The 18,421-nt window shown below is 33.7% G+C and overlaps 1 protein-coding gene across 2 annotated transcripts in view; it reads left to right on the top strand.

Moving 5' to 3' along the window:
• Positions 1 to 10,803, top strand: part of EIF4E (eukaryotic translation initiation factor 4E) — a 45,707-nt gene extending 34,904 nt beyond the window's left edge. Inside the window, exons 3-6 of one of the 2 annotated variants that reach the window (XM_027599168.2) lie at positions 2,319 to 2,382; positions 3,085 to 3,198; positions 4,508 to 4,647; positions 6,758 to 10,803. In XM_027599168.2, coding sequence (XP_027454969.1) covers positions 2,319 to 2,382; positions 3,085 to 3,198; positions 4,508 to 4,647; positions 6,758 to 6,872 — 433 coding nt within the window. In that variant the 3' untranslated portion in view covers positions 6,873 to 10,803. The remainder of the gene's footprint in view (positions 1 to 2,318; positions 2,383 to 3,084; positions 3,199 to 4,507; positions 4,648 to 6,757) is intronic. The other variant, XM_027599167.2, reaches the window with a different exon arrangement.
• Positions 10,804 to 18,421: the final 7,618 nt, after the last annotated feature.

Genomic DNA, 18,421 nt, shown 5'->3' with positions numbered 1-18,421 from the left:
GTGATAGGGATTCTGAGATTTTTCAAAGGCTGAAAGGTTTGGCCAAGTATCTGTGATGGTAGTTGATCAACTTAAAGATATTCTTTGAGATTTTGTTTCAGATTTAGCAAAAAGTTAAAAGATTTGGGGGTCAAAACTTTTTTCAAGATGTTTTGTAATATTGATTCTCAAAAAACAAAGTTAATTTAATATGTAATTTATTTGAAAAATAATTTTCATTTCAAAGATAAAACTTGTTAAAACATTTTTAAGAGGTGTAAATAGCAGTTACCTAAAAATTCTAATTTGTACATCTAGTATATTTCTGTATCCTATATATGTTGAATCAGTGATGCAACTCTTATGTATTAACATAACCCCTGAGTTTATTTTGCCCACACAAAAGAATAGATTGTCAGAAGATTCATATATGTATACTTCTTTAAGGGCAGAAACAGTATTCTTCTGTATCTTTGCAGTGCTTTGCCCATAATAGGCATTTAGTATGCATTTGAATCATGGAAAACAAAAAAGCATAGAATAATTAGAGAAAACTCTTAAATTTTAAGCTATGCACTTTAAGAGTGGCCCCTTTATATTGAAATCATTATCTTTTTTTTAATGGAACTCTATTTAAATCCCCAGTAATTCATAGGCTTATTTGTCTAGTTAAACTAGTGTTGCTGTGTTTTGCCCTTCATCAAAACATCAAGTGATTTTCTTCTTTGATTGTATTTGAGTCCGACTCTAAACCAAAAAGTCTCCAGTCTCCCATGGAGGAGGAAGAGCAAGAGTCTTGAACCATTTCCCCCACTGAACCAGATCTGCATTTATGTTTGGCTTTTCACCAGTTTACATAATTGGGTTTCTAAGTGGGCCTCTAATTAGAACATGGCCCCAATACTTTAGTTATGTGTAAGCAATGTCGTTGCACAGTGGACTTTTACACTTAGACATAATGCAGGAATTCTTTAGCTTTCTGTAAATACCTAAGCACTTCTTAATTTCTTTTTTCCTGGCAGATTTAGTGGTAAACAGCTGTTGAGCCCTTTGGGATTTATCCAGTCTTCTCTGTAGTGCTCTGATTCTGTTTAAATGTGTCATTACAAATTCTCATTACTATAAACTTAATAGACCTTAGAGCATCATGAAGGAGAAAGGAGACAGCATAAAGAAGCATTGGTTATTTCTACCTTGAATGCCATTGAAGAAAGCATTTCTACCCTGTCAATTAATTTCATAAAGTGGTAGTGTTAATTCTATAGTTACTGTTACTACCCAGGCCTCTTTTGTTGCCTAATGGAAGCTGCCAGTGATAATGTAGTTTGTAAAGAGTGACCATTGAGTAGTAACTCTACAGATCTTATTCAGCCTTAGGCTACCTTCCCCTAAATTGGATTGGTATGTCATCCTATGGAATGTGATCCAAAGGATTCCAGAATCTTTCTTAAAACTCGAAATATTTCTAGACTGGGTTAAAATAGCATCAAGAGAATCTGACTAAGGATAGTAGCATTGGCCATGGTTTACAGATGTAGTAAAGATCATGTTTCTGCAACTAATATTGGAGACAAGCAAAGCATTCTTATTCTGTTGCCAATTTTATAATTTTGCAAGAAAAAACTTCAGGAGATCAAATGATTTAGCCTTCTACCTTCAGGCTGGTGAGTATCTAAGTCATCCCAAGTGTTATTCTGTTAATTTGGGGAAAGTTTAGAAATACAGATTCCAGGGTTCCACACTATCTATAAAGGGATTAAAATCACAAGGAGTAGGGCCTGGGGTGTTTTTTGTTTGCTTGCTCACTTGTTTTTTCCAAAGCTTTCCAAATGATTGCTATGCTGACTGATATTAATGACTGCAGTATTTGAGACCCATTGGTCTGTTCTAGGATGCCTTCAAGGATATTAGTGTTGTCTTTTAGTCATGCAGTCCTGACTTTCCCTTGATTTGTTTTTTTGTGTGTTTAAAACTGCTCATTAGCCTCATGAATTCTTTCATGCACTTAAAGCTGCCTCATACCTCCTATTATGAGTTTCTTATATATATATATATGTATATATATATGTATGCACTGAGTTAACTAATATATCAAAATATACTTTTGTCAGAATAAAATCATTAAAAATACTTTCTTGAAAATCATCAAATGCTGATTCTTGAACTGACCATTATTAAGATAACTGTTTGGTCCATTACAGAAATTGACTCAGTAGACAAACAAGTAAACATGAACTTTTATCTTTTTATTTTCATCATGTTCTTTAAATATATATGTTAAGTACCTAAACTCTGCATTACATATTCTATGTTTATAATTGTCCTTTTCTTTTACCTAGTCTGTACAACCACATCCAGTTGTCTAGTAATTTAATGCCAGGCTGTGACTACTCACTTTTTAAGGTATGCTTAACTGGTGATTTCATGTATTTATTATAAGACTGGACCGTTGAGTTACTTATTAAGAAATCTTGTCAGAAACTTAGGAATAGTTAATGCTCTGAGGTTTGGAGAATAATTAAATTAGTTTTACTGGGCTTTAGCATAAACAAATTTTACCCTATTGCTATAAATAATTGAGAATGAGAGTCTCTTACTCTATGGGCACACACTGTGATTGATTTTTGAAGAGAGCTTTGATCATCCAGTCCAGTCTCTCTCATACATTTGAGTAGACTGAAGTCTAGAGTTTGTCAGGAATTCTTAACTTGGGATGCATTGGTCTTTGGGATATTTATGTTTATAAATGGGTTTGTCAAGTGGTAGGGGGTGGGGCATTCATTAACTCTGAAATTGCATAATTTTTGCATATATTTTCTAGATATCAAAATGTATGTAGCTTCTCAAGGGTATCCGTTTCTCAGTGTTTAAGAACCTCAAATTGAAACCCAAGGGTTTGATAGCTAATAAATATCTGTCAGGACTCTAATTCTGCAGTCCCATGCCTCTGGCTTTAAGTCCTGCCTGCTTTTTTCCCCACTACATCAATAACAGCTTTATGGAGAATAAAATAAGAAGTTGATAGAGTTGTTGCTTCCTCTTTCTAGTGATCTCCTCAATTAAAGTAACAATTTTGTCTAATATTATTACCTACTAACCTTGTAGGATGGTATTGAGCCTATGTGGGAAGATGAGAAAAACAAACGAGGAGGACGATGGCTAATTACATTGAACAAGCAGCAGAGACGAAGTGACCTGGACCGCTTTTGGCTAGAGACAGTAAGGTTTTAAAATTACAAAGCAGTTTTGGAATACTAAAACTTAATTTGGATTACATTTTACATCAGTTACTTAATTCAAGAGATAAGGATGCCCACCTTACAAAATCTAAGCCAGCAATTTTGTTCTGTCATGTGAATACCCCATATTTTAGATACTGGTACAGTGAAACCCCATACCATAGTACAAATCAGATAAAAGTGATTGGTAGTTGACTCTCATCTTCCATGAGAGAGCTCATCCTGGTCATTTCATTAACTTCAAAATTACAGAACCTCGCGTTTTGTATGATGTAAGTTTTTACAGCCCTCTTAGAGTATTACTTTGTATACTAAATTTTTTAGATCAGTGAAGCAAACAATGAAATTGTAGCTTGATATTATTAACCTTATATATTGTGATATATATTGTGATATAACCTGGAACTTTTGGAACTTTTGGCTTTATAAAACATATATTAAATATGAGGTAACTGTCATTTTCTCTAGGGAGAAGTTCTAAACCCCAAGCTATCAGAAGTAGGGATAATAGTCTTTTTTGGATTCTTAGCACTTGTCACAGTGTCTCATTTATAGTTAGCACTTACTAAGTTAAACAGTTAGTATTTGAATGAATGTTGTTTGGGTTTTTTTTTCTTTTTTAAATGAAGGGACTTAATTTTGCTTTGGGGGAGATTATCAGTAAATACATTTTAGAATTCCACTTTAAAAAGTCATTTCAGTTTTGTAAGATGACAAAAGTTCTGGAGATGGATGGTTGTGATAGTTATACAATGTTGTCAATATACTTAATGCCACTGAACCATACCCTTAATAATGGTTAAAGTGATTTAATGGCATGTGTTGTCTATACTCAAAATTTTTTTAATGGTCAAAATGGGTAAAATTTATGTATATTTGCCACAATAAAAAAAATTTGTGTTCATGAAAAACAGCAAGAACAAGAGGCAGCATGAGCAACTATTCAGTTATTCCATTAAATTTGTCTGCTGGCAAGTAGAAGCAGCAGCAGAACAGATGAATATTAAGATGATTTGCCTTTTATGTTTGCCCTGACATCAATTCTCCATTTGCTAAAAAAGCTAGAACAACTGTTAATGTTCTTGATATTAAACAAAGAAACAAATGAATTTTTAAAAAGTCAGGACAAAGAACTCTATACATAAATATAAATTAGACATTCAGAAAGTCAACTTTTGATTTAAAAGCTGTTTCAGTTTTGTATATATACAAATATAAGAGACATTTGTAGTTCAATAAGCAGTGTATAATTTATTTCATGTAATTTGGGATTGAATTTTTTTTTAAAGCTGCTGTGCCTTATTGGAGAATCTTTTGATGACTACAGTGATGATGTATGTGGAGCTGTTGTTAATGTTAGAACTAAAGGTGATAAGATAGCAATATGGACTACTGAATGTGAAAACAGAGAGGCTGTTACACATATAGGGTAAGTTTTGCTGTTCGTATACTTCCTTTAAAATATTAAGATAAGAAAATAAAATATTAAGATAACTAAAAGCAGAAGTACTGTTATTTATAGCTTTAAAAACACTTAGATTTGTAGATTATTATTCTCCTTGTAATGTTTTCATGAAAACTTATAATCCTTAACTGTTCTGTTCGTTTTTATTTTCTTGTTCTTTTTTTTTTTTTTAATTTCTGTAAAATTTCTTTTCCCTCACAATGGAGTATATAATCAATCACCAGAGCACTCTATTTTGGCATGTAACATTTTATTCATTTATCATATGACAATATTGTCTTTTTTCTACTTTAAAATCATAACATTAATATTATAATACTCTTAGTAATTCAGTGAGTGTTGGCAAATAGTATATATGTATTCTGTGCACATGTGGGTACACTGTACATAAAATTTTCAGTGACATGTCTTAGTTCTGTCCATATTTTTAAAACCCACATGTGTATGTTTTTAAATTTTTATGTGTGTGAATATTATTCCTTGCAAAAATTGCCTATCATTCCCACCCCCCTCCCCACCCCATACATTGGTCATTGTTACCTGGGATCTTCTTTTTATTACATTTAAATTAGTAAAATTTGACTTTAAATTTTGTGTTAAAATTAAGTATTGCTCATCGGTCACAAAATGTTTGGTTTGCCCTTTGTGATTTTTTTTCAAACATTATGAATTCTCCTTTAGTCCTTTTTGGACCAAAAGGTATGGAAATTCTCCAGGTTTCATGCTACAGAGGTTTTCTCTAAAAGAGAAGTTGACTGTTGATTTGTGGTCGTATTCTAATCTTTCTGTCAGCATCAAAACTTATTAGTTGTGGGGATTTCATATTTGAAAACAGTTTAAAAATAAGTGTGAATTTCTTTCCTCTGAAAATCTTGTATTTGTGTCAGTATTAAAAATTATTGAAATCTTTGTGAAATATTTGACTTCAGTTTTTCAAGGGAGGGTTTCTTTAAACCCTTCCAAGTTACATGGCTCAGTGCTCTGGCTTTCTGGCATTTTTAATGGTTAAGTATAATGGAAGGGAATACATGGTATCATAATATAAATCTGATAATAGTTATTTTAGTTATAAAATTATTTTTAGAAACTATTTGAAGGAAGGTAGTAGAATCTTCTGGAAGGTGGACTGTGGATAAAACTGTCCTGGTATCATATTGAAGAATTTAGCTACAATATGTATAAATGTATATCTCTTTATTTTGGTGTTTATTTTTGAAGTGTTGCTATTTTTTCTTGAGAATAAATGTCTGGATTCCTACTTTACCTGTGATGCTATGATCTGTCCCCAATTTTACTTTGTCATCCTTTTTGCTCATACTCCTTTTTCCTTATGAGCTGTAGCCACACAGCCTTATATTGTTCCCCAGCTTTCAGATGTGCTTCTTTCTCTCAGCATCTTACTTTTAACCTCATGACTTTTAAAGGGGAGATTTCTCTGATTTCACAGACAAGATTAGATCATCCCTGTTACACAACATCACAGCCCCTATACTTACCCACTTGGGCACTCATCATAGTTTGTTCTTAAAATAGAGGCAAATGTTATTTGAAAATTAGGTTGCAGAGTTAGTATATAAAGCAGAAATCATGTATGTTCTAAATTACTCTGAAAATATCATAAAGTAATAATTACAGTAAATGTAATGCAGTGATAATATTTATTATGGTTTATATGTAAAATATAATTTAGCATTTTATATCAGAAAATTAAAGTAGACATGTAGACAATTTATTTTGTATAAATGAGTTATACATGTGATACAGCTCCAGTATATGTATTTGTGATTGTTTATAAATAATCAAATACTGTAAACACCCAGGGACCGTCCATGCTTTGCTTATTATTGATTTATTAGTAATTACTCAGTACCTGATAACATAGTAGAGTCTAAATATTGGTTTAGTGATTAACTGAGATTGTTGTGAAAAATGAAGAGTAAATTTTGCTAAAAGGAAAAGGATGTACAATTTCCTATTTCACTCTCTGGACTTTTTAATGTAAAGAACAGTAATATCAAATTTGGTGTGTGTGAATAAAAATTAATGGCTACTGTTTTTCTTTTTCTTCTTCTAGGAGGGTATACAAGGAAAGGTTAGGACTTCCTCCAAAGATAGTGATTGGTTATCAGTCCCATGCAGACACAGCTACTAAGAGCGGCTCCACCACTAAAAATAGGTTTGTTGTTTAAGAAGACACCTTCTGAGTATTCTCATAGGAGACTGCGTCAAGCAATCGAGATTTGGGAGCTGAACCAAAGCCTCTTCAAAAGCAGAGTGGACTGCATTTAAATTTGATTTCCATCTAAATGTTGCTAAGATATAAGAGAAGTCTCATTCGCCTTTGTCTTGTACTTCTGTGTTCATGTTTTTTTTTTTTTTTTTTTTTAATTTTGGCTAGAGTGTCCACTATCCCAATCAGAGAATTACAGTACACATCATCCCCAGAATCCATAAATGTGTTCCTGGCCCACTCTGTAATAGCTTAGTAGAATTACCATTACAAACACATCTTACCCATCCACAATATTCAAAAAAGAACTTGCATTTCTATACCTTACAGGAAAAAAATTCTGTTTATGTTCCATTGTATGCAGGAGCATATTTTGCTGGTTTGAAAGAGTATGAAGCATACAGTTTTCTAGCAATTTTCTTTGTTTCCTTTTACAGCATTGTCTTTGCTGTACTCTTGCTGATGGCTGCTAGATTTTAATTTATTTGTTTCCCTACTTGATAACATTAGTGATTCTGATTTCAGTTTTTATTTGTTTTGCTTTTGTTTTTTTCCTCATGTAACATTGGTGAAGGATCCAGGAATATGACACAAAGGTGGAATAAACATTAATTTTGTGCATTCTTTGGTAATATTTTTGGTTTTTTGTAACTACAAAGCTTTGCTACAAATTTATGCATTTCATTCAAATCAGTGATCTATGTTTGTGTGATTTCCTAAACATAATTGTGGATTATAAAAAATGTAACATCATAATTACATTCCTAATTAGAATTAGTATGTCTGTTTTTGTATCTTTATGCTGTATTTTAACACTTTGTATTACTTAGGTTATTTTGCTTTGGTTAAAAAATGGCTCAAGTAGAAAAGCGGTCCCATTCATATTAAGACAGTGTACAAAACTGTAAATAAAATGTGTACAGTGAATTGTCTTTTAGACAACTAGATTTGTCCTTTTATTTCTCCATCTCTATAGAAGGAATTTGTACCTCTTATTGCCAGGCAGTCTCTATTGTGTCTTCTTGTAGTGTCTTCCACGTGAACAGCATAAGTTTGGAGCACTAGTTTGATTATTATGTTTATTACAAATTTTAATAAATTGAATAGGTAGCACCATATATATGGAATTAAATTGATGTGGCTATCTTTGTTTTTTATACAGGAAGGCACAGTCCTTCGGTCTTAGGTAAATAATGTACTCTTAATGTGGTAGAACTCCAGAGAGTTGTTATCTTGGTGCGTTACCATTTGATTGGTAGGAATGGTAGTTGTAAAACTTCGTTGCTGAATTGAGATGTTCTTTTCTAAGTGTCAACATGATAGCATAGGGAAAGAGTTCAGGTGGTGGGGGCATATTCATTAGGAATTTTGTTAGTGTTACTGTCTAAATAGAATGGAATAAATAGGTATGAAGACATATTTATATTGGTAAATTGGTATAGTATGGTTTTATGTAAATTAGAAAACTTGATCTACTCTTTGTAGGCATTTGAAAGCACATGTGAAAAACTTTGTATATAATAATTGTGTGTTTCAGATGAGAGAAAATGAAATTGGTTATTATAGACAAAAGGGTAAGCTGGACTTACAGATAGAATGAAAATCATTAGATAAGAGGAAAATTTGTCTTTAAATGGTGATTATGAATTAATTTAAAAACTGATAAGTTTAACAAAAATCCTATATAAAGTAAACATGAAATTAATAGTATTGATTTCATTGAAGAATTTTAAAACCATTTAAAGGGTGCCACAGGCTACCATCTGAGTACTCTCAATACCACAAACACCTCTTGTTCAGTATTCTAGAAATACTGAATCTTTTGTGTTTATAATCTCAATAGACTGTATCTGATACCTGCTTTTTAAGCTTGGGTGATTGGATAAGGTGATTTATTGTCTGTTGATATGTGTAGTTGTGAGCACTACAAGAGCTGCTTCTAAGTGATGGTGGTGATGGTGGTGTGTTGGCAATGGGTGGGATTGGAGTAGTATATCTATTAGAACTCAGTGCTCTATTTCCTTAATTCTGAGATGTAGTCCATTTTAAGAAGCATCGGCTTTCAGGAGTGGAGGGAGGAATAATTAAGTGTACAATTTCTAAATTTTTTAAAAAACCTGATTTATAATATGCATTTGATTATCCTTATTATTACTATTTTAGAATCATAGTCAGTTTTATTTTAAGTCTTTTCCCAGTGGGTGGGGAGAATGATAAATTACTGAGTCACTTTTGGCAGATGCTACATAAGTATTAGAATGACTTGCAACTTTTCATAACTTCATTAGCATCTTTTCTAAATATAAGATTAGACTGTACATGATTTTCTATCTTACTTTTTTCTCCCTGTCCAATAGGAGATGATAAATAAATATATTTTCATAATAGAGAAATGAAATCTTTTAATAGAAGAATTGTAATTAATTGTAGGGATGTGACATATTTAACCAATTTAATTGTTAATCCAGTTCTAGAGAAGGATTTGAGACATACTGTGTAAGAAATAATTACAATACTTATATAGTACTTACTATGTGGCAGGCAGTGTTCCAAGCACTTTACATGCACTTTAACTTGCACAATTATCCTTTGATGTAGGTGCTGTTATTCCCATTTTATAGATGAAACAGAAGCAGTGAGGATGTAAGTTACTTTACAGCTTGTAAGTTGCAAAATTCATTTGGTTCCAGAGACCCTATACTTACATTATACTCTCTCAGTAGTGTAGAGCCTATTTTACAGGCTATAGTAAATCACATCAGATTGTAGTCATTGTATAGGCCAGGCATTTTACTTTCATTTTACTTCCTTTGGTAATGGAACTTAAAATAGGCCCCCGAGGCTCACCCTCTTAGCAATCAACTAAATTAATCATTTGGGGGAGTTTTGAGAACATGGAAACAAAGATAACAGGAGTTTATAGATACATGAGTTACATAGTTAATATAAGTTAAGCAGATATTTTCATATATAACTTTAAGTGTCTATATCCTGTTATCTTCTAAAATAAATGGTAAAGCAAAATTTTCAAGTTGATAGGAGTCAACATTCTTAAATGCTGTAGCTTGCATTTAAAAGGATAATTTTAATTTTCTAAGGTAGTATGATGCAGTGTTTTACATTTTAAAATTAAAACGTTAATGACAAGTCTCTATGCTACTTTTTATCTCTTAATTGTTAGGGGTTGTCTTCATTATTTAGTGGAGGTGGGGGGGAACAACTAAATTTTCTCACTCAGAGTTAGACTCTAGATGAATGCAAGATTTTAGGTCAGATTGACATTAGAAAACAAAATGCTAGGTCATTGTTCTCTCTGGACCAGTTTAGAAATTGAGAATGTCTACATTCTATAGCAGTTTGATATTACTGTCACATTAAAATATATGATCAGTAATTTTTCTAGTAATTTTTGAAAATATATTTTACAAAAGTATGTTTTTGACAGTGCAATTTAAGGGTTAAAACTGGTCCTTCACATATAATTTGAGAAACACTACTCTTAGGTAGTTTTCCTCAGGAGCCAAGACCAGCTCATTTGCCTGCTCTTCGCTGAAACAACTAGGTTTGTTATTTCTCTGTGCCTCATCTCCTCACAACTACTGGACTTGGTGTCAAAATTTCAGTCCTGAACTGTAACATCTTTAATACTGTGTGGTATCCTGCTTACTATGAATTCCAAAGTAGACATGAGGCAGCCTTCCTAGTACTTTGAGTAGTTTAGATTTTAATGTTGCTGTTTCTATTCCATTGCTAGAAGCCAGAAATGAAATTGCAGTCATGCGGTCACATGTGGTACTATGGTTTTTTTTTTAATTCAGAGGAACAAATTTTCACTTTATTTTTTAAATCTTATTTATTTATTTGACAGGGTGAGAGAGAGAGAACACAAGCAGGGGGAGTGGGAAAGGGAGAGGGAGAAACAGGCTTCCCGCTGAGCAGGGAGCCCAATGTGGGGCTCGATCCCAGGACCCCGGGATCATGACCTGAGCCAGAGGCAGATGCTTAATGACTGAGCCACCCAGGTGCCCCCAATTTTCACATTTTAATCTTGTCCCGTTTTCTTTTAATTCAGAACTTGTAATGCCTCATAGTTTTTCACAGAGGTTCTGTTCCTACCTTTCATACCCCCCCAAAAATATGTATTGAATACTTATATTTATTATGTTCTTGGTAATGGGCATACAGGAGAAAATAGAATGAATAGAATAAAAAGCCCCTGCTGTAAACTTTTAAAAGCAGACATGTCTTAAAAATAAATCTATAAAGTTCTGCAGTTTCTGTTATTGAAATAGAATTCCTTGCATCTCTATTACTAGGAATTAATCTGAAGGTACATATAAAATAAGGCTGTTTAACATTGAATGAACAGATCACATTATATAGGAAGACTGGACTAAACCCTCACATGCGAATTACAGCTTTTGCAAGATGTAATTTTTACTTTATATTACTGAAGTCTGTAAGATTGTCCAAGAGAAATTTGGTAGTTCTTTTCTGGTTATGTTGATTGTACTTTTTAAAAATTACAACTTTCATTTAACATACTGAGTATGGTGAAGCATTTTAAATGTCTACATTGGTGTGGTTTTATAGAGAGCAGTCCTATAGCTACCCTCCCAAAATACTGATAATGTTTTTTCCTTTAATGTTTGACCAAACATAATGCATGCTTATTTTATTTTCACTACAGAAAGGTAGAAGGTAAAAATTTCCTCTCTCATTCAGTCCCACTCTTCTTTTTCAAGGTACCACTCACATCTATTGTAAATGTCTGGATTTTCTGTGCACACACCAGATACATGTGTGGGCATGTGTGTGTAACTTTGGACACAAATCATTTTGCTGGCGTTTTCTCATTTAGTAATTTTGGACATTTTTACCTGTCATTGCGCACATAGAACATTATTTTTGTTCATGGTCTAGTGATCCATTGTATGAATGTGTGCTCTGTTGGAGGACTGCCTGCCTGCTTTCCTGGTCATTTTTGCCTTTATATAAGTCCCCTGTGTAAATTGTAGTCTTACCTTTGTATACTGGAGTTTTTTGGGTTTGGGTAAAGGAAATAGTTTTCTGTTCTTTAGCAGTGACACTTACTCTCTACCCCTTCCCCATCCAGACTGTTCTAATCCACATACATGAATCATCATCAGTTCTATAACTGTTCTATAGTGCTCCTTTGCAAGTTTTGCAGTTTGGGGCCTTGTGATATTTTTTTAATTGGTTTTTAATTGCTTTACTTCTCATGAGCCAACATTGTTATAAATACAAGTCATAAATAGTTTCTTTGCTAGATTGTATGTTTTCCCAAAGACAAGCAATAAGACCTATTATATTTTAGGCCTGTAACATTGAAAAAGCTTGAATCAAATACATTGATATTGGACCCTGTTTTATTTTTAAGCAGTGTAATGAACTTAACTTCATAATTTTTAAAATGAGAGCATTTCCCAAACACATCTATATATTGTCAAAACCATTTCCCTTGGCATTTGGTTTTGTTTTTAAGGGTATTAATTTTTTGCTTTATTTTTGTTTTCAACCTTTGACTCAATTTTGTGTAAATAGTTTCTGTGAAATGTCTGTGGAGTTTGTTTTTATATAGGATACTCTATAAAATAATGTGAGGTGCAAGATTTTGCTCCAACTTGACCCTGCTTTGTGTTGTCTCATGTCATGGCCTTAAGTGTATTACATACACATTTGGGGCCTTTTCTGTGTTCTGGCTCTGCCTTCCAGATAATGACCATGGTTAAATAATTGCAGTGTCCTGCACTTCCTCAAGCATAAGGGATTTGTTAATTGAGCCAGAATGACATTTAAGGGAATCATGAGTTTTCATTTCACATGCTTTTTCTACTTTCAGGAAACCACTAATTATTTACCTCCTCCTCATGCTTTTCAGAAAGTGTTGTTCTTCATAAAGTTTCTGTCTTTAAATATTCATATTTTCCATTTCTGCTCTTCTTAGGTTATCCATTCTGTCATTTTATTTGTGACAGTGACTTCCAAATATTTGTCCTTATCCATGACCTTCCTCTTGTGCTTCAGATTTGTTTCTCCCTGGCTATTGGATCTCTTATGTCAGGGGTTAGCAAACTACCAACTCATAGGCTACGTTTGGTCTGCATTCCATTTTGTAAATAAAGTTCTATTGAAACAGCCACATCCATTTGTTTATATATGTCTGTGGCTGTTTGTGCTACAGTGGCAGAGTTGGCTGGTTGTGATAGAGACTGTGGCCTACAAAGACTAAGATACTATCTGACCCTTAGTGGAGAAAGGGCTAATTCTTTTTTCTTTTCTTTTTTTAAGTCTGATCCTTAGTCTAAATGTTTTGTAGCCATGGTGTTACTGGCAAAAGCCAAATATCTTCTCTTCTCATTTCCTTTTCACTTCTAGCAAACTCCTAACCCCGTCCCCACTTGATGGCTTTATTACCAATACAGTCAATTAAGTATGATGTGCATTGTTATTTATTTCCTTTCACCTTCCACTTAACACAGTGTCTCTCAGTCCACCACAGTTTCTCCTAATTGTCCCTTTTAGTGTCTGGGTTTTTATGTTAAAAGACATCTCCAGTTGAACTCCTTCCTTTTTGCCCATGTCCTCAAATGCTTATTGTTTTATCTGCATGTTAAGACTTCTTTTACTGCTCTTTTGAAAGCAAAGTAACCAGTGTTTTCGCAAACTGGAAAATACTGGAGCTTATGTACTTGTTATCAAAGTGATAGTTGGTGTTTTTAATTATAAAAATGATTGCAAGGTGGTTTTTGAATTATCCAAGAAAGCTTGTACTCACTCTGTAGGACTCTTACAAAAATATATTTACTGTATTATCTAAAGCAGCATGTAGTATGCATTTATTTGTTCCTTGTTTTATTACAGGGAGTAGAAGAATGAAGAAAGGGGGGAAATGTGAGAAAAGATTAAGCCAGAAGTAAGGTTAGCATGAAAAATGCATTCATTCCATGAAGTCAGTCTAGCAACCAAATAAAAGGGAAAAGCAAGTAATTCAGAGATGCTAATACTATGCTTGGGCAACTGCATTTGTGGCCACAATTTTTGCTGTAAGTCATCTAACAGGCTATGCCAAAGGACAGGATCCAGTCAATATTCCATAGAAAGATCAAAGGAAAAAATAGCTACCTGATCCAGAAAAGCACATACACACATGCTTTGGAGTCTGACAGCCTGAGTTCAGATTCTAGTTCTGCCATCTATTAGATATATAAACTTAGTCAAATTCATTGAGCCTCTCTAAGTCAATTTTGTCATCTGTGAAGCAAGTGATACATCAGAGGGCAGTTGTGAGACTTAATTGAGGTTGTGTGTACAGAGTATAGTGCAGTGCTTGATGTGTTGTGAATGTGTAATGACTATTAGTCATCTTCCGTGGGTCTTCATAAAAAACGAATGTGCTAGAACACCTGTAGTGTACATGATGCAGTGACTGACATTCTATAGTAATTCTTTTATGGGGTTTTTAAAAATGTTTGTCAATGTAAGCTAATGAGGTGATGCAAACTCTAGTTCCATAAGTGTCAGTGGGTAGGGGGCTCAACTACTTTTTGAGATCCAAGTTTATAATCCAGTCCAGTACATAGAATCTCAGGGTATAATGTAATGGTTCTTAATCTAACAGTTTTTGATGGGACAAAGTTATGTGTTACCCCTCCAGGGTGGCTGTGCATATATATCAAATTGTATATAGTATTTGGGAATTCTGTTGACCTCCTGAAGCCACTCCATGGATTAATTAGCCTGAATGTCCTTGTATCACCAAATGAAGGGCTCCTGCTCTAGGGGGATGGTAATGTGCATAAATCTTTAAATCAGTAGTTCTTAAATCTGTCAGACATAGCACCCCATATGTAAAAGGAAATGTATCATTGCACATTCTTATCCTGAAGTGTGAAATTCATGGGTGATATAACTTGCTTATCCACATTTTAAAGAAAAATTAACAAATACCCTAACTAGAGAATAATAGAATAACAAGAGAAGAAAAATTAGAGGGAAGTAGTTTTTAGTAAAATTATTTTAGCTCAAGTATAACTACATAATGATGTCTGATAATTGAACTTCTACCTAGTATCAGTAGGAAGGTGATAGTCTTAAATGTAAGCTATTACGTTACTCTAAAATGGTGAATAATACTTAGTAAAGTTCTGGACTAAAACTATCTTTTCAATTTACATATGGTATTTCTAGAAAATTCAGTATGTTAAGATTGTGCAAAAATTGGTTAAATGACATTATGTAATATAGTTAAATTCAAAATTTCAATTCAAAATCTATTACAAATAGATTTTTTAAAAGGTTATGTGAATGTCTGGCAGGATGTTTGAATGTTGTTTAAGATACTAGTCCTTAGGTGTGTAGATCTCTTTTGTGTACTCCACCTGTAATTGCTACAAGCAAAGTATCCCATAAATTTCCACTGATGGTAGTGGTCAATGGTACTGTGCCCATTGACAACCAGTCCTTTAGATTGTTTTCATTCTGCACGTGAATCAGCTGGCCATTCTGTTCATTATACTTGGAATCAAACCTATAATTCTGCATTTCTAATAAGTTCCAAGTGATTCAGGTGATTATTGTGATCCATGGACCATACTTTAAGGCATAATGCTCTGTATCTGCACTGTCCAAAATGGTACATTTTTCTTTAATTGCAAAAAGTTCTGTTAAGGAGCTGTGGCAAATACCTTTCTCAAGTGATCTTTTAATAGGTTTCAAATACCAGTGAGTTTTACTTCTTGACATTTGTCTGAAGAACTAGTTACGTTTGTGATCATATGCTTTAGGAGCAGTGTTTGGAATAAGATTGCCATTCTTTTTGTGAAAGTTGAACTTGATAAAGACATGTACCTGAATGGAATGTCACCAAATCTGCAGAGATGGATCTAGATTTGTACTGAAGGAGTTCTGAAGCATAAAACAACCTACAATAAGGAATACATTTTATATTGTGGCTCAATTTATATGTATATGTATATGTATATCCCAAAACAAAAGTTTCACTAAGCTGTACTCAACTTTACCATAAGGGACGCATTCTGAGATTTTTCTGTGCTGATCTGTTTTTGTTTTGTTTTTTGTTTTTTTTAATGCTGGTCTTGATCTTCATCTAGTTAGTCACATCTGCAGTTTGAAAAAATACCATAGGAAATATCCCTGGTAATGTGAACCTATTAAATTTATAAAGCAGGTTTGTTTTGTTTTGTTTTAAGATTTATTTATCTGAGAGAGGGAGAGTCCCAAGTAGACTCCGTGCTGAGCACAGAGTCCTACCCAGGGCTCAATCTCAAGACCCTGAGATCATAATCTGAGCTGAAATCAAGAGTCCAATGCTTAACTGACTGCACCACCCTAAAAATATAAAACAGTTTATACCATTTGGCCACATCGGCAATGGAAAAGTATTTATAAAGCCTTTGTTACTTGTTTATACTTGGTTTAACTTTTTTTTTTTAAGTTTTATTTATTTAATCTCTACACCCAATGTGGGGCTGGAACTTAAAACCCTGAGATCAAGAGTTGCATGCTCTTCTGACTGAGCCAGCCAGGTGCCCCTAGTTTAACTTTTTAAAAACTGAAGTAAGATTAGTATATAATACTAGCTTGAAGTGTATGACATAATTCAGTATTTGTATACAGTACAAGGTGATCACCACCATAAGTCTAGTTACCACCCATCACCATACAATTGACTTCACTCGTTTCGCTCACCCCCCCAATCCTCATCCCCTCTGATAGCGATTAGTCTGTTCTCTATATGAATTTGGTTTGCAAGTTTGTTTTTTAGATTCCACATATAAGTGAAATCATGTTATTTGTCTTTCTCTGGCTTCTTAGCATAATATGTTTAAGGTCCATCCATGTCTCAAATAGATTTTTTTTTTTTAATGGCCCCAGTAGTATTCCATTATGTGTGTATACCACATTTTGATTCATTCATCCATTGATGGACTCTTAGGTTGTTTTCGTGTCTTGGCTATTGTAAATAATGCTGCAATGAACATAATGGGGTGCATACATCTTTTTGAAATAGTGTTTTTGTTTGGATAAGTACCCAGAAGTGGAATAGGTGGATCATGTGGTAGTTATATTTTTAATTTATTGAGGAACCTCCATACTGTTTTCCATAGTGGCTCACCAATTTATATTCCCACAAAGGACCGCTTTTCTCTACATCCTCGCCAACACTTGTTATTTCTTGTCTTTTTGATTCTAGCCATTCTGACTGATGGGAGGTGATATCTCATTGTGATTTTGTTTTGCATTTCCCTGATAATTAATGATGTTGAACATCTTTGATGTGTCTATTGGCCATCTGTATGTTTTCTTTGGAAAAATACGTATTTAGACTGCCCATTTTTTAAATAGGATTGTTTGGGGTTTTTTGCTATTAAGTTGTTTGAGTTCTTTTAACTTTTAATTAGACTCTAACATATAAACAAAATATATTCCTAGGTAAATGAATGGGTATTGTTAAGTCTTAATCAGTTAAAATAGTCACAACATTGTAAGAACTGATAATGCTGGTTTTATTTTTTTATTTTATTTTACTTTATTTAATTGATAGAGCGAGAGAGGTAACACAAGCAGGGGGAGTGGGAGAGGGAGAAGCAGGCTTCCCGCCAAGCAGGGAGCCTGATGTGGGGCTCCATCCCAGGACCCTGGAACCGTGACCCGAGCCGAAGGCAGTTGCTTAACCAACTGAGCCACCCAGGCGCCTGTTATTTTATTTTATTTTTTTTTTTTGAGAGAGAGTGTAAGTGGGTTGGAGTGAGGGGCAAGGGCAGAGGGAGAGAGAATCCCAAGCAGCCTCTACCCCCAGCAAGGAGCCTGAATTAGGGCTTGATCTCACAACCCTGAGATCATGACTGAGCTGAAATCAAGAGTCAGATGCTTAACCAGCGGAGCCGTTCAGGTGCCCCAATAATGCTGGTTTTAGATAGGTACTCTGTGGAATGTTTTTTGGGGGGGAACAATAATTATATTGCACACTACTTGCCTATTTAAGGTCACAGTTCATGGTAGTAAACCTGGATCATCTGCAATAACCTGAATACTTAACTTTGTATAATAAAAGAGCCTATATTCATCATCCAAGTGTGGTATCAACTTACTAAGTTAAAAATTGAAAAGAAGGTGCAGGGAATATGCACTTTAACTTTATCCCACTGGAATTCTGATCTATTAAAGATGTTTCTTAGTATTCAGTCTCCCACAAATATTAATAAATAGGCTCAGTATTTAGCCATTCAATAAATATTGAGGACCTATTATATGTTAGGCATTGCTAAGTCTTGAATAGACAATGATGAACAAAAGAGGACATGGTTCCTACCCCACCCCCACACCATGATGATTATAATCTGTAAATTTGTATAATGTAAATGAAAATATGTTTATTAAATGGTTATTACATGCCACGGTAGTTTATACTAACAACAAAGCAGAACAAAAATCTCTCACCTAATAAATCTTGTTCTAATAGAT

The sequence above is a fragment of the Zalophus californianus genome, chromosome 2, assembly GCF_009762305.2.
Source record: "Zalophus californianus isolate mZalCal1 chromosome 2, mZalCal1.pri.v2, whole genome shotgun sequence".
NCBI classification, from domain to species: Eukaryota; Metazoa; Chordata; class Mammalia; order Carnivora; family Otariidae; genus Zalophus; species Zalophus californianus.
The sequence above is the reverse complement of the archived record's forward strand: the minus strand, read 5'-3'. Positions and strand labels throughout refer to the sequence as shown.